Source organism: Pectinophora gossypiella, chromosome 23 (assembly GCF_024362695.1).
Source record: "Pectinophora gossypiella chromosome 23, ilPecGoss1.1, whole genome shotgun sequence".
Classification (NCBI taxonomy): Eukaryota; Metazoa; Arthropoda; class Insecta; order Lepidoptera; family Gelechiidae; genus Pectinophora; species Pectinophora gossypiella.
In genome coordinates this window covers 460,948-488,622 of record NC_065426.1, presented here as the reverse complement: position 1 = coordinate 488,622, position 27,675 = coordinate 460,948, and the positions used below count along the sequence as shown (strand labels likewise).

At 40.0% G+C, this 27,675-nt stretch overlaps 3 protein-coding genes across 4 annotated transcripts in view; 1 reads left to right on the top strand and 2 right to left on the bottom strand.

Annotated features, from left to right (window-relative positions):
- Positions 1-1,003, bottom strand: part of LOC126377330 (otolith matrix protein OMM-64-like) — a 33,435-nt gene extending 32,432 nt beyond the window's left edge. For both annotated transcript variants that reach the window (XM_050025018.1, XM_050025017.1), the window contains exon 1: positions 834-1,003. In XM_050025018.1, the coding sequence (XP_049880975.1) occupies positions 834-891 (58 nt within the window). In that variant the 5' untranslated portion in view covers positions 892-1,003. The remainder of the gene's footprint in view (positions 1-833) is intronic.
- The window catches only part of LOC126377320 (S phase cyclin A-associated protein in the endoplasmic reticulum), a 526,515-nt gene extending 514,493 nt beyond the window's left edge, over positions 1-12,022 (top strand). The window contains exon 23 of the transcript XR_007567843.1: positions 11,900-12,022. The gene's annotated coding sequence lies outside the window, so the exon portion shown is untranslated. The remainder of the gene's footprint in view (positions 1-11,899) is intronic.
- LOC126377324 (NADPH oxidase 5) overlaps positions 8,442-27,675 on the bottom strand; it is a 96,334-nt gene continuing 77,100 nt past the window's right edge. The window contains exons 3-21 of the mRNA XM_050025001.1: positions 25,310-25,404; positions 24,577-24,688; positions 23,709-23,806; positions 22,792-22,912; positions 22,221-22,371; positions 21,452-21,662; positions 20,797-21,023; positions 20,197-20,385; positions 19,334-19,527; positions 18,588-18,724; positions 18,186-18,370; positions 17,488-17,617; positions 16,100-16,251; positions 15,594-15,723; positions 14,732-14,955; positions 14,124-14,266; positions 11,303-11,512; positions 10,569-10,769; positions 8,442-9,654 (exon numbers count right to left, since the gene is read on the bottom strand). Coding sequence (XP_049880958.1) covers positions 9,457-9,654; positions 10,569-10,769; positions 11,303-11,512; positions 14,124-14,266; positions 14,732-14,955; positions 15,594-15,723; positions 16,100-16,251; positions 17,488-17,617; positions 18,186-18,370; positions 18,588-18,724; positions 19,334-19,527; positions 20,197-20,385; positions 20,797-21,023; positions 21,452-21,662; positions 22,221-22,371; positions 22,792-22,912; positions 23,709-23,806; positions 24,577-24,688; positions 25,310-25,404 — 3,108 coding nt within the window. The 3' untranslated portion in view covers positions 8,442-9,456. The remainder of the gene's footprint in view (positions 9,655-10,568; positions 10,770-11,302; positions 11,513-14,123; positions 14,267-14,731; positions 14,956-15,593; positions 15,724-16,099; positions 16,252-17,487; positions 17,618-18,185; positions 18,371-18,587; positions 18,725-19,333; positions 19,528-20,196; positions 20,386-20,796; positions 21,024-21,451; positions 21,663-22,220; positions 22,372-22,791; positions 22,913-23,708; positions 23,807-24,576; positions 24,689-25,309; positions 25,405-27,675) is intronic.

Here is a 27,675-nt window from a genome sequence, read left to right as displayed (position 1 = left end):
AGAAAAAATCGAATGTTTGCCGGAAAAACCCTAAAAACAGGCCTTTCATTTTCCCCATACAAACGTTTCCTAACGTACAGTAAATTTGAGCTTTATTATAATTGTATAAAGTTCATATTGCAAGCACTCACTGTTGTCTAAGCAATGTAGGTGTGTTCCTAACTTCAGAGTCAATTTGCGCTTTATTATTTAAAAATTGAAATTCGCAGCGGTAAACGGTCTGCGATTGTTGAAGTTAAGCAACTTTCGCAAAGGCCGGTCATAGGATGGGTGACCACATAAAAAAAGTTTTCATCTCGAGCTCCTCCATGCTTCGGAAGGCACGTTAAGCTGTTGGTCCCGGCTGCATTAGCAGTCGTTAATAACCATCAATCCGCACTGGGCCCGCGTGGTGGTTTAAGGCCCGATCTCCCTATCCATCCATAGGGAAGGCCCGTGCCCCAGCAGTTAATAGACTGATGATGATGATGATGATATTTAAAAATTGAAATTCAATCATATCTATTAACTTTCTGACAGGACGAAGTCTGTCGGGTCCGCTAGTATGTTATAAAACTAAAAACTATTACTTACTTATTACTATTATTTATGTTATGTTTTTGTTTTTGAGAGCTCTGCGCACCACGAACGGGATAACCGCCGTGAAGTTATGTATAACACGAATTAGATTATCCTATCAATGGAAACAGTAACCCGGCATTTTTTTAACATGGTAATTTTTCGTTAACAAAAGACGACCGCATTATAATTTATAATTAAATAGATACACTTGCGTCTTTTCACGTAATTTTCAATTAAATAACATACTTACTTACAAAATAAAAATCGTTTACCTGTCACTGAGCAGACAGCGACTCCAAGAACAAACAGACAAATCCACGGTTTAAACATAGTGCACTTTAATAATAATAGTTCATAATAAAAATAATTATTATTTAATAGTTTTTATTAGCAAAACACGTGCGTCTGTGTGAAGCTGCGCGCGGGCACTAAATGCACGACATTATCAACTTCAATACGCTCGATATATTTATCTATGCCATGTTTTGTATTTCACTGATATCGATAAACTTCTGCGAATAAGGACTTCTTAAAATTCTTCATTGCTGAGTTAAAATAGTTCCAAGAATATGGGAATTTTTACTAAGGAAAAAGACCGGGTTCGAATCCCGAGATCGCGGTCTAAACCACTAAATTCGACTTCATGCGTTTGAATAATAATTCATACTTAATTAAAACATAATAACGGGTTCTTACCGCGTTTATAGCAGGGATATGAGACTCCCGATATTTCGACACTGTTGCAAGTGCCATGATCATGATGGTGGTGTGTGTTTTAATTATGATAATAACCGCGTAAATTTAAAACAATGTATAATAATTCATGTTTGAATCTAAATATATAAATGGAGAAACTGTCTGACTGACATATCAACGCACAGCCTAAACGGCTATACGTAGGCACTTGAAATTTGGAAGGGACGTATCTTAGGTACCGCAGAGGTGCACTAAGAAAGGAATTCCCGGAATTCCCACGGGAACGGGAATTAGCGGGAAAATCCTTTTGTATGAAAAATCTAAAGCGCTTAAGTTAGACGCTTGAAATTTGATATGCACTCCCACACACACAAAGATCTCTCTTTTATAACACGCCACGCGGACGAAGTCGCGGGCAAAAGCTAGTCAAAGATAAAGTGATACCACTTACGTGGTTTTCAAAATGCGACTGGGACTGCAAATGGGACTTAAATAGCTGGCGAGGAGTGTGTGTTTATGTTTATACTATACACCTCTGCAAACATTAATACAAGCGTGATGCTTTGTTGTTACTAAGGAAATTGGAGTGGGTTGATAGCGATAAGCGCTGAAGATGGGAAAAAAGGATTTGAAGTATTTTGCTGTCTCAAGCTAATTCGCCGCATCTCACATTTCGAAAATATTTTACAATATCGGATACTTATATTTATCATGCATCATCGCTTCGTATAAAATTACAAACTGTAAATAATAATTAATAAATAATATTTTATTATTTAGTTTCTACACTTTTTAGAATTTCATGGAGAAATTATCTAATGTTGTTAGGATATAGGGGGGTTAAAAACACCACATCGAAGCAATTCACCTAAAAAAGCAATATTGCAATTTGCCATTTGCGAATTATAAAAGTAAGTTCGAAACGCTTTTTTAGATGAATTGCCTTGATGTGGCCTTTTTAACCTCCTAGGTCTCGTTCAGGCTCGGGTGTAAAGTAAAATATTGTAATAATATACTCGGTAATAGCATAGAATAAGGAATAATACTACGTAGAGAACGGCAACTCACCGCTCCCCACCAGCGTCTCAGCTAGGTTTACCTCACCTCCCCTCGAACATAGTTTAGACTTGAATCGTATGGTGTCAGACGTCACACACACAGATGCGTGTGTACGATAACGTCATTGTGTGGTGTCTGTGTGAAACGAGGTTGTTTGTATGAAGTGTCCGAGGTGTGGTAATAGGAAATATTGAATATATTGCAAGAATTCTGAATCAGCAGACCTAAAATAATATTCCTGTTGTTGTAATTGTTGTGGTTAACATTCCTTCTAGGCGTGGTATTAATAAACTAATCTCAACTTCGAGACTGCCCTCAAGACCATGTCAATGTGCCAGTTCTCATATAAAAACAGAGACTTGAGCATGATCTTGAGGACAGTCTCAGTTGAGAGTAGTTTATTAATGCCACCCTAGGTAAGTTAGGTCCGTGTTGCTCTTGGAAGATATCCTTTCTCCAAGGTGTTACTCCGTCAACAACGAGGGACTTTCCAATCGGCGTTCCCCCAAAAACACGATAGATGGCGTTGTTAAGTTTTTTCTTCGTTTAAACTTCTAACTTCATGGATAACTTTATCTTTTATCTTGTTGTTTTTGGATATAAATGATGACCCTTTTTCGCCAAGGTACAATATATACAACTTCCACCCATTATCATTCAGATCAAAATAAAGAGAAGCATTATAGGTAGCAACATAATTCTATGCATAATGTGATCCAAATATCGAGCAACAATTAGTTCTTAATGCTTCTGCCATTATCTATATTACATTTTTGAATAATGATGTACCCCAGCAATGAGAAAATAGGTGATTATCACGTTAAAAGTGAACAACGCCATCTATCGTGTGTTTGGGGAACGTCGATTGGAAAGTCCCTCATTATTCAAAACGATTTTAGTCGAATCAATAGTGATGTAAAACAAATTATATAAAATAAGCCCAGCTTTTTATTTCACAGGGACAAGTTTGATTTTAATGTTTTATCTTTTTATCTTCTTGCTTTTTTTTCTTCTTACTTCTTATAAGAACTACCTACACATTGTGTCACGCTTTTATCCCCAAAGGGGCAGGCAGAGATGTATAGTATCGAGTCTTATTGCTATTAACCGGACACACATCCTAGAAACTCATCATCATCATCATCAATTTAAGAGCCACGCTCTTGTCGGTGCAGCATAAAAACTACGTGAAATCAATTATCTATGATCCAAACAAAGTCGAACTGAGTGGCATAGAGCCTGCTCCAGGATTCGAACCCGTGACAGTCATTACGATGTAAGTCACACGTTTTCCGAACATGAATATCACGAACCCAACACACATTTATGTATAGGTACCTACTTACCTATTTCGTAGGTACCTAAGGCATTGGGTGGCAATGGTTAGCTAGGGCGTTAAACCTAAATTAGGTATGTTCTTATGAGAAACGATCGAGTATTTTATTTGCATTCATTATAGGTATAATAAAATGAGTATGAAATGGTTTTAGATAGTACGTATCTTATCGATTTTATGTGCGACCTGTCGCGTTTACTGCTATCTACAATAACATATCAATTCTATTCTAATATTGTAAGAAAATCATGGATTATTATGTGATAAAATTCCACGATTTTACTTGCGTGTGAGCGCCATCTTTTGATCTGTAGAAGTACTACTAAGCACTACGCCATCTGCTGGCATCATTAGAAACGACGATGTGACGCAGTCAACTTGCCGTTGAAAATGTAGCAACGCTGTCTCAATAACGTTGTAGTTTAGCTTTGGTGGCATAGGTGGCGCTGATTATTGTTTTTTTTCGCACATTGGACTAGTTTTCAGATTAGACGAATTTATATCGCGTAATTTACAAATTACATAATATTTTATTCGTCAGAGATAATAATTAACAAGAGGATAGATACGAGTAGATACTTTTCAAGAGAGTTGCACTTCTGAAAAAGATACTTGTTACTTTGCTATTTAGGTACATAAGTAGAATAATAGGTATGTTTATTTATCAAAAAACTTAAATATACACACTGGCGGACCCCGCACTAGGGAAACCCTGTATCGCGGATTACCATTTTCATTTGTTGCTTCTTCTTTTATCGTGTGGGTTGTGAGGTGGAGTACCAACCACATCAAACCTGGTGTCAGAAGATTTGTTGATAATATTTCAAAGGTTGGTGAATTTGAAACTTATCCAATAGAAGTACGTATTATTATCAAAATTAAAACACCAACTCATGCATGTTTATCAGCAAGTAAATGAAGCATACTATAGCCGTCCTTCAAATAAAAACACTTTGCACTGTTTAGTTATTTACTCCAGAAGTTAAACTATAAAATATAAAGAATATTGTAAAATAAATCAGTGAAAAACAAATTAACAATAAAAAAAATGGCGAGCGGTAGCGAGCGGATTGGTGCTAATCGCGCGCCAAATAAGCGCACTGTCCGCCCGCCCGCAGCGGGCGGGCGGACAGTGCGTTTATTTTACTCGCTATAATACCATAATTTTCTTAAGTTAGGTAAGTACCAAAAATTACTTTTAAAAGCGGTAACACTCCGCTATGGATTCCACTTTTATAAAAAAAAGCATTTTTTTTACATATTGGTACTTAACATAACATCTCGCTTGTATCCTCGAAGGGATAGGCGAAGATAGTAGGTATATTAATGTAGTATGACACCCATTCCTCGGCAGCTGTTTAAGTCTCATGTGATAGGAAACGAGCCTATGGCCATTAACCGGGCACAAATCCCGATAAAACTTTTACACACACACACACCACACAGCACTTTAGGACCCCAATACCGACCCCGCCGGCGTAGTCGACGATTTCCCTCATTCAGCGCTTATCGCTATCGACCCACTATGGTCGATTAATTCTTTCAAATATTTTTCCTCTCAGACGCCGCCCTGAGCCGAGGTTCGCGCCCAACTGGGCACCCTCAGGCCTGTTGTCTTAAACGTTGTACCGGGTGAGAGCCTTCAGCGCTCCCCATTTGTCCGGCCAAAAAATACCCCACACACACATACACCTCACGCAGACACACGCAGACACACGCATCACGCCTGTAACAATGAAGGGGTAAGCAGAGATGTAAAGTATACACACCCACTCCTTGTTATATTTAAAACTTAGGATGTTTTCTAAATAACCAGCAGAGATTATTTATTCGTACCTACCTCTCACTCTAGCCACCAGTCTACCCCAGAAAACGTATAGAGCGTGCATTTTCATCTTTACAATAAACTTTTGTTACCACCTGAACTGAATTGGAAACAAGGTCAATAATCGCGTTCCACGTGCAAAATTTTCGCCCTTGCTTTAGAAGGCCGTGCCCTTATGCGAAGGCTGTGTCCTTTCGCCAAGGTCTTGTCCTTATCAAGACCTAGACCTTGACTTCGGCCTCGAAGCAAGGTCGCCCTCGGCCGGGCAAGATGATTCACGACTATGTCTGTGCGTATATATACGTATTGAAGCCGTTACAGTTATTGACATTGATTGGATGCGGAAATAAAATAATTAATTGTTCTTACAAATGGCTGTTTTTTGTAAATTGATTTTATAATTGACTGTTTTTTGTAAATCGTTTTTAAAATTGACTGTTTTTTGTAAAATATTTTTATAATTTGAACAGCCGTCGTGGTCTAGTGGTTAGAGCGTTAGGCTCACGATCTGGTGGTCCGGGTTCGATTCCCGATGGGGACATTGTCGAAATCACTTCGTGAGATTGTCCTTCGTTTGGTAAAGACTTTTCAGGCTTGAATCACCTGATTGTCCGATAAGTAAGATGATTCCGTGCTTCGGGGGGCACGTTAAGCCGTTGGTCCCGGCTATAAGCCGTAAAAATATCTCCACCAACCCGCAGTGGAGCAGCGTGGTGGAGTGTGCTCCAAACCCCCTCCGGTTGATTGAAGGGAGGCCTGTACCCAGCAGTGGGACGTATCGTGGGCTGTTTAAGTGTTTATGTATGTATGTATGTGTTTTTATAATTGACTGTTTTTTCATCATACATATCACGTAGGTACATGCGATCACGCCTCTATTTACCGTCAGGGTCTTGGGGTAGGCAGAGACATTTTTTTTTGTTTTGGTTTTCCCCGAAGGCAAAGGGAACTATGCCCAAACAGCCATGTCTTACGTATTTTTTTTCTTGATGATTAATGAAATGATGAAAGGTGATGATGATGAAACCTAAGCCCCCACCCTCGGAGCAGACTCCTACTCCGAACCCCAAACGAATTAACTCAAAAGTCCGCATAAACTTTCGAATTATGAAGCGGCTTGTTGGCACGAAGCGAAAATAGGTACATACACTTTGTTTATTGAATACTCCGATAATATGTATATAATAACACTGTCGCGAATGCTTTCCGACTAACTTAATGCGATCATTAACCACAAGACACCACTTTGTATTAATTATTTAGATTACTCAATGAAGAAAGCAACTGTCCCTTTCCCGTTTCCCACCAAAAAGCCTAGGCAGAGACAACGGAATTGCACGAATATTTATTTTTCATTATAGATTATAATATAAGTAGATACGTAGGTACTTATTTAATAACTCGACCTTAACAGGTAGGTCTAGTCAAAAGACCGCTCCGAATTGTACCTGTTGAGAAAATGCTCACTACGTTAGCGGAGTTTCCGCTTATTTACCTACTTAGATTTTTGTTTCATGTACCTACCTAAATTCAAATTCAAAAATTTATTTCGGAAACTATTCCATATTATAAAAGTAACAGAAATCTTAACCTAATACCGATTAGTAACAGATTCGAGAGACGTAGACACAAATAAAAAATAAATTAGTTGCTGCACAAAACTTAAAAAAAAAAAACTTAAGTAGGTTAGATAGATAGTTTTTATGGAACATTATGATTTTACTGGGATTTTTCCGTATTTGACGTACAACGGAATTTTAGGATTTTAAAATACTATAGAAAGAATCATAAAGATTAATATCATAATCATTCGTCTCTGAATAATATTCTACAAATAAAAAATATATTAAATTAAAACAATTTTATTCAAAAATCCCCAAAATATAAAAACGTATAAAAATATAAGCACACATTATTTTCCTAATCTATGAACACTAGAATTAAATGGTAACTTTATGGTCATTTAATGATTAGGTAATATTCTATTTTTATTAAAATTTACCTATGTTTAAATAAATTATATTACTTAAGATTCTATTCAATTTACAACATCTTTATGATAAAAAGCCATGGCACTTAAAATAATGGCAAATAAAAAAATAAGTAAAGAAAATATACACCTTAAAATAGATAAGTGAGTAAAAATTATAACATAAAATAATTAATTATTGAACAAAATAATTAACAAAAAGAATATAATAATATTAAAAATTAAAAATAATAATGTTGTAATGTGTGTGTAATTAATGATCAATCTTCATACTTAATAAGGTTAAATAAGTAACTACGTATTTTAATTTAAGTAATTTAATTAGTATTTATGTAGGTAATTGTGATGCTAAAGCTTTTAGGTCATAAACTGGATTCCAAAAACGATTGCAGAAATTATACACAATACAGGGTGTTAGTGACATCGTAACGAAAACTTTGAGGGGTGATTGAGGCCATGATACTGATATGATATCAAGTGAGATTTTCCGTCGCAAAAGTATGGAACTGAAAATAATTTAAAAAAACACAAAAATTTTCATGAATATTCAGACTGAAAATTCCACTTGATATCAACTCAGAATCATGGTCTGAACCATCCCCCTCAGTATTCGTTACGTTGTCACTAACACCCATACCTACTTGTATGGCTACTGTATGTACTTGTGCGGGGTGTAAGTGACATCGTAACGAATACTGAGGGGGATGATTCAGCTGATTATTCTGAGTTAATATCAAGTGGAATTTTCCATCGCAAAAGTATAGAATTAAAAATAATTAAAAAAAACTAAAAAAAAACCATGAATTTTGCGACGAAAAATTCCACCTGATATTAACTCAGAATCATGGTCTGAATCATCCCCCTGAGTGTTCGTTACGATGTCACTAACACCCTGTATATTATGTCAAATAAAATAACTATAAAATATTTACAATAATATTCTTAGTATTGATATTATTATATTTCTATAATAACAAATTAATTATAATATTTATAACTTAAATAGGTACATTCATAGTTACAGCTAGTAGCTAGGATGAAATGTTCCGACTATAAATAAATATAAATGCCTAGCCTGCCTAGTGTTATTTCTTTATTTAAATAGGATTTAATTTAACTAACTTTATTCAAATTAAATATTACTTTTAATGTTAATTGATTGAATCTAAAATAATTTAAGTGGAAAAACATAAATAAATTAGTTAAATAAAACGTAAAAACTAAATTGAATTAATTTAAATTTACAATAGTTCCGATTCTAGTAGGTATTAGTTAAAACTTAATTTTATTTTAAATTTGATAGCTCTAAAAATATTATTGCTGTCGTTCACTGATGAGGAGTGCAAGACAGAAATAAAGAAGTTTTAGTACTGTCAAACTAAATTAAAATTAAATTGGTGTGTCCAGGTGTCGGCACTATAATTATTATACTCAATATTTATCAAGAAAAGCACTGGGTATAAACAGTAACTATAGTGGTAGGCTGTTTCAATACGTCGCTGTTCACAAAAGGAGAAGGCCATTTTTTTAAAACTTGTATTGCATTTAGATTTGTCTCGGAAAGCTTTGACTATGGCTGGAAAAGGAAGCGAAGAATTCATGGAAGTATGCTAGAAAACCCATGGAATCCGTGATAGCCCAGTTCGGAGAACTCGTGACTCGCATCGTAATGTTACGGGTTCGAATCCCGGCTTGGGCTCTAAAGTTCAAGTTTGGACATAACAAATGCTCACGACTATATCCCAATTGGGGTTGTCAGAGGTACATCCATCGCAAGATGAACTAAGTACCTACACCTCACCAATCTTACTGTTAGACCAAGGTGGTGCTGAGACACACGTTATGGGCTATGGGCGTTATGTGTTGTGTTATGATAAATAGGTACAAAATGATCTTTATTATTTACTTGTTTATATACTTAATAATATACTTAATAATATAGTATAATAGATTTTTTTAGGAGATTTAGGAGTGAATCGTGATGCTGTTCTAGAAAACTTCCTTCCTAAAGTTGAACCCAAACTGGTCACATTTCACCCTCAGGATGCGAGCCAGTTGCGGCGGCCCGCAGTAGAACACCGTCACCTTGCCTTTGTGCTGCTCCTGGAGCTGTTGGAACACTTTGTCCCAGTTCGGTCTACCTGCGTTGGTTCTTGTCTTCAGCCCGGTTATCAGGTCGCGTTTTTCCTGAAGACAAAAATGACCGTCACATAAAGTCTGTCAAAAGCATTTGCCTAACAATGACACAAAGTTGGCTACAAGATACAATAGAATAAAGTTTGTAATAGCTAAACATTTTGGCCACGAAACCTGAGATCTCAGGTTAAGAATCCCAGTTAAACCAATATAGGAAACTATAAGAAAAGAATATACGAAACGAAATTTTCTGAATTCAACCAGGGTGTGGTTGTTCAACCTGTATTGGGCTGGTTTTCTCTTCGTGTGTTGGAAGGTCAAACAGTTGTAAAGTCAAATCTTGAGGTTAGGTAAGCGGCCCCTTCGAAACGGAATAACGCTATAGAGATGATGATGTCTGGATGTTTCTGCAACAACACGCGTTAGGGGAGTGGTGGAGTGTGCTGAGAATCCGCTCCAAACGATGAGAACGGTGGGTGGCGTAAAAGTAGGGTGCAACTAGGGTTGCTTTGTTTTATTATTATTATTTTTATGAATTTGGTTTGTTTTTCTTTTTGTTTTGGTATTTTTTTTTTTTATGTTTTTTTTTTGTCTGTGTACTTTGATTTCCGTGTGGTTTCTTTCCTGTGTTAAATGTAATGTACCTGTCTGTCTGTGTCTGTGATGTCCGAAAATAATAAATGTTTCTTTCTTTCTTTCTTTCTTTCAACTGGAACTTTGCGGGTTGACCTCACTTCCAGCGCACTTTTAGCAATCGGTAAAAACATTCCACGCAGAATTCCTTTACTTACAATGCACTTGTATTTATTTAGTCTATGCCATAAGGGCAAATCAAATTCTACAAAAATTGTCACGTCATGGAAACTTTTCCTCCAGAGCCTTCGTTTTATTTGTTCACGTAGGTAGCAGGTTTAAAGCGAACTGCTTCTTTCCTAAGAACCTTTCTTCCAGAACGTTCCTCTTACCTTCTCATGTAGCAGGTCTAAGGCGAGCTGCAGGCCGACAGCCTTCATGTCAGTCTTCTGCAGCGCGCTGGTGATGTACATGTGCATCTCCAAGAACCGCTCAGCTCCCCCCAACTCCGCTTGTTCTATTTCCAATTGTGAGAGCAAGGACACGAACCACTCGAACGAACGCTGCTCGCGGTTGATCCAGAAGAAATCCACCTGGAGTGAGGAATGTTTTAGATAAATAAATAAATAAGATGTGTTTCCAAAAAAAAAACATAAAATAAAAAATAAACAACAAATCTACATAAATACACCCATCCAGAAGTCATCCCCATCAGTGAAAAAGAAGCTGCAATCTATTCATTACGTCTTCTTATTACAGTTCCGAACCTCAAAAGGTAAAACCCTTATAGGATCACTTTTTTGTCCGTCCGTCTGTCCGTCAGTCCATCTGTCCATCTGTCTGTACGTCTGTCAAGACCTTTTTCTTTTTAAAGTAGAAGAACGCTAAAATAACACGTGTCATTCACGTCATTCAGCACTGCCTGCATTTCTCGTCATATAACTTATCTTTTTTTGTACGACCAGGGAACCGGGTGCTCCGATTATGAGATTGAGTTACTGATTGCGGTTGGAGAATTGACCGATTTCTGCAGCCATTCTGCAGCTCTTAACAATGTTGAAATGCGTTGACCTTTATTTTGCACACATTAAAGTCCACTCCATATCCTCAAACATATTATCCTCACCTTCCTCAAACTCATATTATGCTGCGGCAGATCCTTGGCCCAAGTGTGCTGGCATTTGGGACAAGTGGTCCTGGCGCTCCAGTAGCGGTACATCACCGACTGAAGGATGGACGCGAAGGGCGTGACTCCGATGCCAGCAGCTATCAACGCTGCGTGTTGTGCTCTGAATATGTGGGATGATGCAGCGCCGTAGGGGCCGTCGAGGTAGATCTGAGGAGTCAAGAATCTGTGATTAATTCTGACGTAACTTCATGAAGTGTTTACTCCGTTCTCAACAAATATGACAAGAATGGACACCGCCAAGAGAGCGGCTCCTGAATGTATGATGATGAGTATCTACATTATTTTAGGTTTACGCGGTTATTATCATAATTAAAACACATAATAACGGGTTCTTACATAAACATAAACAGCCTATATACGTCCCACTGCTGGGCACAGGCCTCCCCTCAATCAACCTGAGGGGGTATGGAGCATACTCCACCACGCTGCTCCAATGCGGGTTGGTGGAGGTGTTTTTACGGCTAATAGCCGGGACCAACGGCTTAACGTGCCCTCCGAAGCACGGAATCATCTTACTTTTTTTCGGACAATCAGGTGATTCAAGCCTGAAAAGTCCTTACCAAACAAAGGACAGTCTCACAAAGTGATTTCGACAATGTCCCCATCGGGAATCGAACCCGGACCTCCAGATCGTGAGTCTAACGCTCTAACCACTAGACCACGGAGGCTGTCGGCGTTTAAATCAAACGCGGTAAAACGCGGTAAGAACCCATTATTATGTGTTTTAATTATGATGAGTATCTGTTCGTGTACAGATGCCAAGTTAGTTTGCTCGTATTTTGGTACCTGCTTGGTTATTACGAAAAGCGATAAATACTAATAATTCGACAACTCAAGAAGTTCCAAGAAGTTCAAGAGAGGTTATGATCAAACGCAAACCTATTTATTTAATAAATCTATTAGCGCTATTACTACTAATATTAGCTTATGCTAACCCAAGTCTGATTATGGCCTGGGCGTATGTCGAATAAGAGTAACTAACCTAACCTAACCACACACACGCACACACACTTCACAGTGATTATTTAACGATTTAAGTACTATACAGATATAAGTACTAAACATAATATAACATAAGCTCACGACTATATCACAACTGGGGTACTCATCGCAAGATGAATTTAATGTCTAATAAACAATTTGGTTTCTCTAAGGGTCGCTCTACAACCGATGCTGGTGTTGAGTTAATAAATCATGTTTTTCAGGCTTGGGAGGAGTCAAAAGATGCTATTGGTGTCTTTTGCGACCTTTCCAAAGCCTTCGATTGCGTTTGTCATGATATCTTGATCGCGAAACTTCGTCACTATGGAATAACTGATAATGCCATCGCTCTTTTGGAGTCGTACCTTAGTGGCCGCGTTCAGAGGGTTGATGTGCATGGCTCCAGATCGTGTGGATCTAACGTCACTATAGGCGTCCCGCAGGGCTCAATTCTAGGTCCATTTCTATTCCTAGTTTACATAAACGACCTACCTAGTCTTGTAAAACATGAGGTGGTGCTGTTTGCAGATGATACCTCCTTACTTTTTAAAGTAAAGAGACGACAAGATTCCTTTGACGATGTAAACAACGCCATTTCAGAGGTAGTGGATTGGTTTACTGTAAACAACCTGCTACTTAATGAAAATAAAACAAAATATGTTTATTTTACGTTATCGAATGTTAGTAGGCCCCTCGATTCTATTATTGTAAAAAATAAGGAATTGGACCTCACGGATACTGCTGTATTTTTGGGAATTACTTTGGACGCTAAGCTGCAATGGAGTCCCCATATTGATAAGTTGTCCAAAAGGCTCAGCTCAGCAGCATTCGCGGTCAAAAAAATTCGTTTAATAACCGATGTAGAAACCGCGCGATTAGTTTATTTTGCCTACTTCCACAGTCTAATGTCGTACGGCATCTTGCTGTGGGGTCATGCTGCAGATGTGAACAGCATTTTTGTTCTGCAAAAGCGGGCCATTCGGGCGATTTACAAATTGGGACCCAAGATGTCACTTAGAAATAAATTTAAAGAAATTAATATTTTAACTTTGGCATCACAATATATCTTTGAAAACTTAATATATGTAAAAAAACATATAGGATTATTTGCAAAAAATAGCGATCGGCACATTGTTAATACCCGGAATAAAAATAAACTTGCTTTACAAGTCAGTCGATTACATAAGATTACTAAATCTTTTAAGGGGCAATGTATACGTTTTTACAATAAGATTCCCATTGACATTCAGAATTTGCCTTTCAACTGCTTTAAGACACTAGTTAAACAAAAACTTTACAAAAAAGGTTATTATAAAGTTAGTGATTATTTAGAAGATATGAATGCATGGGATTAACTGTCTGAGAACTGATATTAGGCAGCTAAATTAATCAATTGTATATCAATATTTTATGTTTATTTTTATTTTTTTAAAGAACGTCTAGGGCCCTGTGCCGAGGTTTTTCTTGCAGCTTCTTTTCCCCGGCTATACAGGTTGTGAGAAGCTGCAGTAGTTTTAGGCGGATGAGACGTTCGTTATGTAAAAATTGACGATTCAAAGTGTAACTATGTTACCTACTGAATAAAGATATTTTTGAATTTGAATTTGAATTTGATGAACTAAGTCCCACAGCTCATATCGAGCTTTCTGTTAGACCAACGTGACAGGTAGTGATCCGTATCGCCTGTGATGTAATAGTGAATACTGCACTTACTTAAGACTTCCCTTTATAAGTCCAGCACACATAACGTAAAGAAAGCAGCCAGTTTAGGACTCACCTCAAGAGGTTTCCCGACGGGGTAGTTGGCAAAGGATTCCACAGTGGACGCTTCCGACGGGCTGACCACTGTGATGGTTGGTCTTTCGCCCAGACCCTCGAAGTCTTTGTCCGGGGATAGACTCTTTGATAGACGTCTTCTGGCTGGGGAGAGAATATACAAATTTAAAATCACAGGATATTTTTTTATTTACGTGACTTATTGTAGATTTAACACACAACCAACGTGGTCTAGTGGTTAGAGCATTAGGCTCACAATCTGGAGGTCCGGGTTCGATTCCCGATGGAGACATTGTCGAAATCACTGTGTGAGACTGTCCTTTGTTCGGTAAGGATTTTACAGGCACCTGATTGTCTGAAGAAATAACATGATTCCGTGCATCGGACGCATCTTAAGCCGTTGGCCCGGCTATTAGCCGTAAAAACCCGCACCAACCCGCAGTGGAGCAGGGTAGTGGAGTTTGCTCCATACCCCCTCCGGTTGATTGAGAGGAGGCCTGTGCCCGGCAGTGGGACGTATATAGGCTGTTTATGTTTTATATTTATGTGTATTGTAGATTGGGCGTAACTTGGCCGGACTACAGTATACATTAAACCTCTTAAGCTTACCAATAGTCAAAATACTCTCGTTACTGCGTCGTCTCTCGCAGTCCTCCATGCTTGGAGTCTTGAACGCGATGATGGTGGGCTTGGTTCTCATGTAGCGGAAGCTATGGGCCAAGGACTTGTTTTGAGGACTCCGGTATGCCAGTCCTAAGGCCTTCAGGTGAGCTCGCCGCATCTCGCATTGGTCGAAACTGTTCTCTGATTCGGAGCGCATGTAGTCGCGCAGGCTAAGAATGGAAAAAAATAAATGATTATAATCAGGTCATTAGAATCCACGTTATCAATGTTAAGGAGTTTCTGGCGATACTTATTCCTGTCTTTATACCTAATGTCTTCTTCTTCTATCGTGTAGGCTGTGAGTGGAGTACCAACCTCATCAACCCTGGTACCAGGGTTACTATTGAGCCATCAAAGGCTCCTGACATGGCTCATGTAACGACTACTTACTTACATTGCAGTAAGTAGTAACCGGGACCAACGGCTTAACGTGCCTTCCGAAGCACGGATCATCTTTCTTTCGGACAATCGGGTGATCAGCCTGTAATGTCCTAACCAAACTAGGGACTATAAAGTAATTTTTGTGATTTGTCCCCACCGGGAATCGAACCCAGGACCTCCGGATCGTGAGCCCAACGCTCAACCACTGGACCACGGAGATCGTTATACTTACTGTCAAAATGATGTATAGAATTGACACTATTTTGGGTTTCATTCCGGAATCATCATTTCAAAGAAAGAGATAGAAAAAAGGTGCACAACCTTTATATTCGTTGTCGGATTTAGGTATGTATGAAAACTAGTGGTTTAAGCATAATAAAAAAATCTCTTCATACTAATGCCATGGAGCCTCAGTACTTGTACTTACGCCATAAGCCGCTGTTTGGTCTTCGCATTGTTGTGAACATCAGGCATGGAGCGTGACTTCTCCAAGAACTTAGCTGAGAGAGGTGCCAGAAGACCAGGGCTGCGACCGATGCGCGGTGGTGGGGATAGGGCTGAAACAGATGCGTAACATAAACGACCTTCTAGTATTTAATAATACGTAGGTACACCAGCTTAAAATAGCAGTCAGCTTCTTCCTTCCTATATGGGTTGTAAGGCCGATGAGCGAGCTCATTAAGCCTGGGGTAACAACCTGACCACTTATAGTTAAAACTACGTAAGCACCTCTTTTGGAAAATCACATTTGGATATGATATTTGTTAACAAACCTCACAATAGACAAGCTGCTTCGTTATAAATGCTTATCCAAGAATAAAGTGGTCTCAATGAAATCGAGCTTTTATTAAAGAAAATCACCACAACAGGTGAATTTTTAAAATGGCACTGGTTAGATTTGCACGATGAGTAGTATATCACCAAAGGTGTTACCTTTAAAGTCCCCGTTAGTCTTCTCCTCTTCGATGGTAAAAGCCTCGTTGGTGTAGGCGACAGGAGAGAAATCGACGGAGCGCTTCTTGCCGCCGGTGGAACCCTTGCGTTTGCTTTTGTTGCTCTGGTTGGAGCTGGTGCGGGCTAGGGTGCTAAAAAGAAAGTACAGATGACTAGGAATACTTCCGTAATCTTTTACTAGGATCTACTTTCGAATGTTGACGTTAGAAAGCAAGAATCAGATACCTAGTTTTTACGTTACTTCTCTTGAGCTGATCAAAGGACGTAAAATCCAGAAAAATTAAAGGAAAACTCGCAGAACAAAAAAGGAAAGGAGAATTCTCGGATCTCTCAGGATCTCTCAGATTGCTTTCCCTAGTCATAACCGATTATGAGGTAAACATCTCGCGACAGCAAACATTTTTCAGATCCCTGCGCTGGCAACCCCGCTGGCACGGTGCAGTTGACATGTCCCTTCATTCAACGCTAATCACCATCGATTCACTTAAGGCCACTTCTGTCAAACAGAAATCCTCTCAGAGGAAGTCGCATAAAGCGTACCTATGACATGACATATCACTTTTTATAACAATTTACAACTACAACTCATCGGATAATGCGTGACTCTTAGTGTCACGGGTTCAAACCGAATGCGACATTCACGTGACTAATTTCAGATAATGTCATGATAATTTAAGAGCCAAGCTCGCATTAGTGTAGCATTCTCCATGCTACTTTTTAGGGAAAGATAGGGCAGTGGTTTCCCTTTTGCCTTCCGCCTCGCTGTAAGTACGCTGTCTGACGCCAGTGTGATGGTGTGAATTCGAGTTTAAAATCATTTTGAATCATAGATAAAATTGATATCACGTAGTTTCCAGGATTTGTGCCCGGTTGATGGCAAATTCAAATTCAAAAATATCTTTATTCAATAGGTATCATAGTTACATTTTGAATTGTAAATTTTTACATAACGAACGTCTCAACCGTCTAAAGCTACTGCAGCTTCTCACAGCCTGTATAGAAAAACATATACACAGGGCCCTAGACGTTATTTAAAAAAATATATATATTGTTATACAATTGAGTAATTTAGCTGCCTAATGGTAGTTCTTAGACAGATATTAGACAATAGGGTCGTTCCCTATAACATGGGAATAAAACATAGCTGGCGCAGAGTGGGTGTATACAGTCATGAGCAATATAATGTACCCACTTTAGGACTCTGTCGCACTAACATATTTTTGACATTTAGCGAGACTTACAGTTCAATTTGTCAAAAAAGTCAATGTGACATACCAAAGTGTATACATATTAATGCTCGTGACCGTACATCTCTGCCAACCCCCTCGGAGTACAGGCGTAATGCTATGCTATGTTATGTTACTCACTCATGTCCATTTTCACCAGATAGATGAGGAGAGACCTCCCCAGCATGCAGCCGAGCTTGTTGCACCTCGAAGTATGAATACAGACGGTTGGTCCACTCACCCACGCCTCTGATGTGCAGCCACATATACTCTGGAAAGTTAGAAAAAGAAACAAACAGGGTTATAATCAAGTTGGAAACGATTTCCAAAATCAACAGTGACATCCAGGGGGGTTAAAATGGCCACATCGAAGCAATTCATCTAAGAAAGCAATATTGCAATTTGACATTTGCTCATATAAAAGTAAGTGCGCAATGCAAACAAATGTCAAATAGCAATATTGCTTTTTTAGATGAATTGTTTTGATGTGGCCTTTTTAACCCCCCTGAATACAGATATTTTTAAGTTTTACTCAATGTTTCTCATTTGTTTGACTCGCTCCGTAGTTGGTATCCTATTCTACTTACTTACATCGGTATCGGTTCGTTACATGAGCCATGTCAGGGGCCTTTAGCGGCTCAATCGTAACCCTGACACCAGGGTTGGTGAGGCTCCACCTCACAACCCACACGATAAGAAAAGGAAGAATTACATTGGCAAATAGTAGCCGGGACCAACGGCTTAATGTGGCTTAAGCACGAATCATCTTAAAGCACGGATCACCTTACGGACAATCAGGTGATCAGCCGATGATGATGGTCTAAATTTAAATGCGATACCTTCCTGGTCAGGAGCACTGCTGATGGTGAAGGGATGCCACTCGTAAGTGGCGATGGCTGGGATGTTGACGAACACGTAGTCTCCTGCTCTGAAGTCGAAGTGTGGAGGGCGCTTGATGACCAGGTGGGTCACTCGGGAGGGCAGCAGGATGCCCGACGAGATGTAGGTCTTGCCGCGTTCAGACCTAATGAGGCAAGAAACATAGCGTGGTGAAGCTGACCTCATGTTGTACTTCTTCTTCTATCGCCAGTTGGGTTGGTCCCGGTTACTACTTACTGATGTAAGTACATGAGTCATGTCAGGGGCCTTTGGCGGTTCAATAGTAACTCTGACACCAGGGTTGATAAGGTTGGTAATTCACCTTACAACCCACACTATAGAAGAAGATACAATAAGGTTACCTCATCCAGGCGAGCCGTAGGATCCTCTCAGCAATGTAGATGGCTCCTGGCAGCACGAACCACTTCCAGAAGTTGGGTGCGTGGAAGATAACCAGCAGCCAGAACGGCACGTACAGCAAGTGGGTCCAGTAGAATATCTGATAACATACATTGTTTATTTATTTATTATTTCAACTTTGAAATGTGGTGTTCACAACCTCTGAAGAATCCCGTCCGATCCGAGTAAATTTTGCTCTGGGTCGTGACCAATAAAAGCGGTCAAACGTCGTACTCATTTTTCTTAATTCAAAAATAAGTCGAAAAGTAAAATTAGGTTGATTTTTGATCGTCTTAACTGTCTTCCATTTCTAGATTAGCATGTGGCGTACTGTCTACACGCCACCAATTCTAATTTGGGCCACCCCCTGACAGTTTGGAGAAATCGCTTCCGCTTATGAATCTTGGACCACACCCCATCCGCTACGTCACGCGTTGCGTTGCACTACTCGCGCTCACTCGGGCGCGCGATCATTGTACCGTTCTCACCTATGCGTATTCCCTATGCGAGCGCCCCACGCAGCTCGTGACCGGCGACAGCGAACACCATGCGAACACACTGACTTCTACCCTCTCGCGCCGTGCACTTAGTTTTGAATCGAGTCGCTTGTTTCTGACTGTGTATACTACTTTATATTATTTGCTATAGAACCCACAAGCATTGTATAATATACCTTTGACTCAGTCAAATACCTATCGTCTTTAATTACCTCGAAGCTCCCCCCGCGCCGTATGAAGGGCTGGCTGCAGATAAACATGACAGCGAGGATCAGCAGCAGCGCGACGCCAGTCGGGTTGGCGCAACCACCCACCAAACCGAACAGGCCCGGCCGCTCCGTCAGCAACCACTCGTACACCGTGTAGTTATTTGCGTTGATCACTGGGTCGTTGACAACTATCAGACCTTGAAGGGAAATATGTTGGCATATGGGTTAGGTATAATTATTATAAAGTAGCCTTATCACTTAGAAATAATGTAGCTTCCGCCATAAACAGGAAAAAGAAATTTCAAAATTGTCAGTAGTTCCAGAGATTCCTTTTTGTAGTAAGTATAGACGTATAGATGTTATAGATCAGTTACTGTTCTTCTAGTAGAGTAGACGAATAAATATCGCTTGACTCAACAAACGTTCGACCATTTCACTCGGGCACCATAAGCAGAAGTAAGCAGTCAGTCAACCCTGGTGTCAGGGTTACTATTGAGCCGCCAAAGGCCCCTGACATGGCTCATGTAACGACTACTTACTTACATCAGTAAGTAGTAACCGGGACCAACGGCTTAACGTGCCTTCCGAAGCGCGGATCATCTTACTTTTGGATAATCTGGTGATCAGCCAGTAATGTCGTAACCAAACTAGGAACTACAAAGGATTTTTTGTGATATGTCCCCACCGGGATTCAAACCCGGGACCTCCGAATCGTGAGCCCAACGCTCAACCACTGGACCACGGAGGTTGTCCTTCGTCGATATCATTAAAAAGGAAGAAGTGCATCATCCGTTTCCTATGGATTGGTGGAATATCCACAACAGAAGGATATCTGTTGACGTCTGGTTATTCGTAGAGATACTTACTAAAGTTACAAAGATGCATGAGGGTATGCACTGCGCTATAGAGCACAATGAGAACGCCAGTGAGCTTGTGAAGATATATGTGGTGGTCCAACGGTAGTAGCGAGCTGAGGCCGCGAGCTCGCAGCCATGTTAGACATCCCCGTAGCATGAGGACTAGCACCCAGGCGCAGTTGAAGTTTAAGCATTGTCCTGTTGGATAGACGATAATTTAATACTCACTCTTCGTAATGAAAAAATATATCGATCTGCTTCCAACGACCTGTTAATGGAGGAGAGCGCATAGGATATCGTCAATGTCGATCGTCCCCATGAATTATTGGATCATCATCATTAGCCTGTGTCGAACAAACTAAAGCTGTTCTGGAATATTTTGTATAAAAAAACGTCTGAATCATAATAACTGATAATATCATGGTTGACTTGATGTTTGAATAATCCTGTCTTAGTTGGGCAAATGAAGAGTAATGAGCTGAGAAATCTTACTTTGTCTTCTTTGGATTACCAACCTCATCAACATTGGTGTCAGGGTTATTTCTGAGACTCCAAAGGCCCGCCCTGACATGGCTGATCTACTTTTAAATAAAACCCAAAAACACTCACCACATCCCCTAGCCAATATGACGAACCCATTAGACTCCCGATACTCAATACACCTGGAGACGAACAAGCCAATGTTGACGAGGAAGAATATGGCCAGATAGATGACGAAGACGTAGTTGTTTCTGAAGTAGGGCAGGGAGAGCTGGTACGGCTTGAGCTTGCCGAGCTTGTGGAGGAAGGAGGTTGGCTTTGGTTCTGGCTTCGGAGGCACCAGCCAACGGTCTATGCTGTGGACAGAGACAGAGGGCACATTAGAGATAGATTTCTTCAGATTTCTTCGCTGGAATAGGACAAGACTACACACCGGACACTTCATACAAAACACATCGTTTTATACAGATACGACACATTGATTTTATTGTACAAGCGTCTGAGGCCCATACGATTGAAGCCTAAAAGTAAGACCGTGGGGGCTGAGGTAAACCTAGCTCACCCACCGGTGAAGAGCGGAGAGTTCCCGTTCTATACGAAGTATTGTTCCTTATTCTAGGACTAAAGGAAAATCCAGAGGGGGTGAAGGCGCCCGATACGAATTAATGCGGGGCGGAGAGTTATATCGCGGGCTAGAACAACAAAGACGTAAGACGTTTATCTACACAGATACGACGCTGTGTTTGTTCACTAGACGAAGAAAATCAAGCATAAACCTCTTCACCTAATCGACAGGTTCTCCAGCAGTCCACCGTGGTTGTTGAGCTGTGCTTTCAGCGCCTCGTACGTGATGGCTCCACGATTCTCAGTGTCGGCGTCCTCAAACATGGCACTGGTGAGCTCCAGGAGTTGTTCGTCGCTGAATTGCATGCCATTCTCTTCCATGCAGGCTCGCATCACGTGCTGCAGCTCTCGATGTTGGATCAGGCCGTCACCTGAGGTTTGGTGAGAGATTTATATTGTAAGAGTAACACTTTTATGGAAACATCGCTGACGAGGAGTGGGTGTATAGATACAACCCACCTCTGCTTACACAGACTAATACAGGGATGCTTGTTATGCAGCGCATGATAAGAGAAATATTGTGTATAATGCAAAAAAGATGGGTAGGTGAATGTTTGGCGCATTTTAGTTCTTCAATGATCCGGGCTGAGTGCTGAGACTTGACACAGCACATGGTAATAGTTGTTACTCCAAGTATGAGGCTGAAATTGGCTGTCACAGTGGTCAAGGTATGCACAAACATTTCCACCAACTCGTAAAATGAAGCTTTTTATAACACAACAGCTTGCAATAATTCAAATTGATTGAATAGGTTCTATGCCCAGAAGTGCGACCTTTTTTTTGACGTGACTTATTGTAGATTTACCGCAGATGGCATTAAATACTTGGCCGGACAAATGAGAAACGCTGAAGGCTCTCACCCGGTAGTGCGACCAACAATATAGTTTGAATACGTTTTAATCTTTGACAGAATTGACAACAGCTCTTACCATCTAAGTCGTAAACTTTGAAGAGGAACCGCAGCTTATCATCAGGTGTCTGTCCCGCGAACCTGTGCATCGCTGCAATGAACTCTTGAAGAGATATGGTCCCCGAGTCATCTTCATCGAATATCTGGAACACTCGCTCCGTGAAGAATGGCTGCGGAAGAAAAAATACTCTGTCGTACTTCGGCATCATGTTTTCTAATATCTAGGTCCCAGTTCCGAGATTTTTCTTGCAGCTACTTTTCCTCGACTATACAGGTTGTGAGAAGAAACAGTAGTTTTTAGGCGGATGAGATAATCGACAAAAATATATTTATGAGTTTCAGTTTGCGTACAAATTGTGTGTTTGTGTGTAAGGGTTTCTCGGATGAATGCTGACGTGATCCACCAAAAGGTGCACGAGCCCTATATGACCCAGTGTTCTTCACTGAGTGACAATAATAGATGTCCATCGTTTAAAAAAAAATAGTGTTAATGGGGTAAATTGTGCAGAAGACTTCGAAATACTAATATCCAAAATATGTGGAATCTAGTCACTGAAGAAAGACGTAGGTTAAGTAATAGTAGTTCTCACATTTTTAGAGACAACTATCCTCTGGAACTGCTCTCTAGTGATCTCTTGCTGGTCGCCCACGGTGTTCCTGAACAGCTCCTCCAGCCAGTCCACGCTGTGCCGGTCGAAGCCTGCCCGCGATCTGGAACAAGATGTTATGATGTCATCTGGAGGGTTAAAATTTCATTAAAAAAGGCATTCATCTAAGCAATTTGAAATTTGTGCGCAATGTCAATGAATGTCACATAGCAATATTGCCTTTAAAGAAGAATTGCTTGAAAGTGGCCTTTTTAGACCCTCTGTCAAATACTGGAGGTGCCTGCAACCCAGTGTCTGCTTGTTCATTGACATCGAGCACGAAGTGGTCAGGGAAAAAACTTCAGCAAATAGGTCAATTAATCAAAATATCTCCACCAACCCAAAATGGTTCAGTATGGTGGATGTACTCTGTAGGCATCTCCCTAGCTTTATCCTGTTTTTTTCACAGAGTCCGCTTACCTAACCTGAATATTAGACAAATTCGATTTTTTACAGAAGCGACTGCCTGTCCAACCTTCCAACGCAAAGGGAAAACCAGCCCAATATAGGTTAGGTTACATACGTCTGAAATGAATTTTTCGGGAATGTAGGTTTCCTCACGATGTTTCCGCTGAGCAAGTGATAATCATTTATGATCCAAATATGAATTTGAAGACAAAGAAAATCACTGGTTTAGGCCCATGCTGGGACTCGAACAAGCGATCTCACAGTGAAATTGAGGGAGAGTTCCATCTGGCCCTGATTTCAAATTGGTTAAAGCGTTAATGTCCATCATAGGATTTAGTACGATCCATGTTGCTCTAACCCTTCAGGCGAGTTGAAAACTCTGCCAAATAGGTTGGCTAGTAACTAACCCATAATGATTATAAAATAAGGTTGTTGTTGAACTGTGTGTTTACCTGCTGCTCGTGACAGTGGATAGGAACTCCATGACTTCATCAGCTGTGACGTAGTTATCCCCGTCTTTGTCGACAACCCTGAAGAGTTTGTTGGTCACCTGGAAGAAGGAAATAAAATGAAGATGGACGATGTACTAACTTGTCAGGGTAATCGTTCTTTAGGCTTTAATCCCAAATCAATGAATCTATCTTTTAGAACAGAGATAATTGTAGTTTAAAAAATACCTATTATCAATCATTATTTCTGTTCATAATGTCTATTTTTAACTAACTCATACAGCATTCTGGATGTTCCAGGATCTGGTATAGCCAGGATGCCGTTACTAAGACCGAGTTGCATCGCCGCCCGCACACACTCCATTGTCACAAATACTACAAATCTTATATCTCAAGACAGTATTATTATTTCGCATGGCAGACAAAAATAAAATATCCTGCATGAATAAATATCCAGCTTAAGCTCCCCTAACCAAGTCTCTGCCGCATCCGTCACACAATGCAGCTCGGCTATGTCACCTGGGAACCGGTGTGGCACTCGTTCACTATGTGAGATAGGGTTTGATCCGGGTGATCACATTCACAGTATGGCGACTCCTTTAAGCCCCATTTCTCAAGACAGTGTAGCACATTCATAAAAAAAATTGTTTCTGATAAAAATCTTACGTACTTATATTCTCTTCTTCATCAAAGAGCATTTGAACTAAATATATTTCTTCATCTAAGCTGTCCATGATGCAAAACTTACTTTGCCGAAGACCGAACAGTTACGATGAATGAACACCTTTGATCCGTCTAATGGAGTAAATGCCACTCGACTCGATTCGAGTGTCTGTTGTGGTCGACACCAGGCTATAGAAGGAATCCTTACCACTTTGTTCTGCAATATATGCTGGAATATGTCGAGGGAGATCACTCCACTCCCACAGAGCACATATGCCACACTCTCCACCTGTTCCACGAACTCTATCTGCTTCTCTTCTCTGAAAACAAAATTAATATTTATGGACATGTATTTTATGTTAATAGGTGGTTGTTTGGTTTTTGTAAGTATTTATTTTACACAAGATGTTGCACCGTCCCGCAACGAATTGTGATAATGTTTTCTTGGCACTGGTTTCCTGTAAGAAATAGCTGCTTAGCAGTAAGGCCGCCAGATTGTACTGTATGTTTCGTCCATGTGTAAAAAAAATGTTTTGTATGTTGTGTGCAATAAAGTATATTTGTATTTATGCGCTGCTGTTATTTATTACTATTGTCGCTAAAGGCCCTAGAGACAGACATGGGTCATATAATAATACATACTTACTTAAGTAAATAGCCTCCGAAGCACCTTACTTTCGAACAATCGAATGATCAGCCCTGCATTGTGCAAACTAGGGATCACTTGAAATGTTTTTTTATGATGTGTCCTTACTGGGATTCGATCTCGGAACCTCCAGATTGTGAGCCCAACGCTCAGCCACTGGACCACATAGGCCAGTACTAGATAAGTCTCTTTTACCTACTTATGTATTAGTTTGGAGCAATCAAAATTGTTTTATGTATTTCATGTATTTCAGCGGAATGTATTTCATACGGTAAAAAGTAGGTATGCAACTTACGCGAGTCTTTCCTTGAGGAACTCAATCCAGTCCTCCTGCACCAGGTAGTCACGTCGGTCCACGTCGAACAGGCGGAAGACGCGCTCCAGAAGATCCTGGAGCAATTAATTAATTTGTTGAGTATTCAGTCATACATACATTCATAACATAACATACATAAAAAGCCTATTAAACGACCCACTGCTGGGCACAGGCCTCCCCTCAATCAACCGGAGGGGGTATGGAGCATATTCTACCACGCTGCTCCACTGCGGGTTGGTGGAGGTGTTTTTCCGGCCTATAGCCGGGACCAACGGCTTAATGTGCCCTCCAAAGAACGGAATCGTCTTATTTTTTCGGACGATCAGGTGATTCAAACCACACACACACACGCATTTATCTTACATTACATTACATTACATTACATTGATACATTCATTCGTTTTACTTTTAATACTGGCTGTTACGTTCGCGTGAAACCCTAATAAAAAGTATAGAACCCTTTTTGCCCCCTTAGGGGTTGAATTGCGCAAAATCCCGTCTTAGTGAGCACGGGGTTCCTTTTAGGATGAAAAATTTCGGGCTCCTAGCACTAGTTCCTGAGTGAGTGAGTCAGTTAGTCAGTCAGTAAGCTTTCACTTTTAGATATGTATATATATTACCTAAAAGCAGTGACATTCTGTTCCCGAAAGTAGAAAATGGTCCTGTTGTAAAAGCTCTTTAATAGTAAACACTGGATACTTTTGTTTTTAATTTGTTCTTTTTTGTACTCTGTCCTACTTGCCTAAAGGCTAGGTCTGTAATATCACTCGAAAATTCGTCTATGTCCATGGCTCATACAAAATCGATCGCCATGTCAGGGGCCTTTGGCGGCTCAGTAATAACCCTGACACCAGGGTTGATGAGGTTGGTAGGTAGTCCATCTCACAACCCACAGGATAAGAAGAAGAGAAGATATAAAATCGTCCAAACTCATGGTGCCCCGTTAGTTACACTCCAACCCACATCACTTCCTAAAAGTTATAAAATCGTATTTACTTACATAAGTTCCTATTACAATACCATAATCATTTAAAACACTATCATGTTCTGCTTTACACTTATATTTATTAAATCTTTGCTTTTAATTGTTTACGTAAGCACCACCATAAAAACAAATTGACATTGTTTTGTTTAGACTAAGTATTATATTTTTTAATTCTTGATTCTACCTTCAACTATTTTTTAAATATATTCATAAAATAGGAGAACGAGAGGGTAGATTCTCTAAATATAAAATACTAGCTTTTGCTCGCGGCTTCGCTCGCGTTAAATTCGGGGTAACGACCTCCGTGGTCCAGTGTTTAGTAAGTATGGATTATTATTATATTATGATCAAGCGCCTGTACGTTTTGTAAGGCATTATAACTTAATTTTCGCATTGCTACTATATATGCGACTCCTATAATAATTCATTCTGACTTCTTATTTATTCGTAGCATTCTGGACAGAAAGTGTCGTTCAGTATAGAAACGTAATTTCACCTAACTACTAGACACGGCCTCCGTGGACCAGTGGTTGAGCGTTGGGCTCACGATCCGGAGGCTCGGGTTCGAATCCCGGTGGGGATATGTCACCAAAATAAAAAGAAATTATTACAAAAAGACTCTTAACTAAGTACATGGCAAATGGCGGCCTTATCGCTTAAAGCGATTTCTTCTTGACAACCATAACCAACTATATATACTAGTTTAGTTAGGACATTACAGGCTAATCAGCTGATTGTCTGAATGTAAGATGATCCGTGCTGCGGAAGGCACGTTAAGCCGCTGGTCCCGGTTATTACTTACTGATGTAAGTCGGTACATGAGTCATGTCAGGGGCCTTTAGCGGCTCAATAATAACCCTGCTGACACCAGAGTTGATGAGGTTGGTATTCCACCTCACAACCCACACGATAAGAAGAAGAGAAGACTACTAGACATACATACATACATAAACTCACGCCTGTAACCCCTAATGGGGTGGGCAGAGCCACAAGTAATCAAAGACAACTTGCAGCCACTGGATACGAAGTCCTAAGATGAATATAATGAATGAATAACGAATCATCCTATTACGTAACATAAGCTCACGACTATATCCCAATTGGGGTAGTCAGAGGTACATCCATCGCAAGATGAACTGAGTACTCAGACCTCACCGAGCTTTCTGTTAGACCAACATCTAGAATGGTCGATACAACTGTGTTAGTTGAAATTGCACTTAAGTTAAAATAAAACAGCCCATCACCCATAAACAATTGTCCATAATGTTGGGACACAATCCCTCTCCTGAGCTGACCGTGTGTGTGCCTAACTAATACTAAACAGCATAGATTTACTACTGCCATAGATTGAACATCAGCG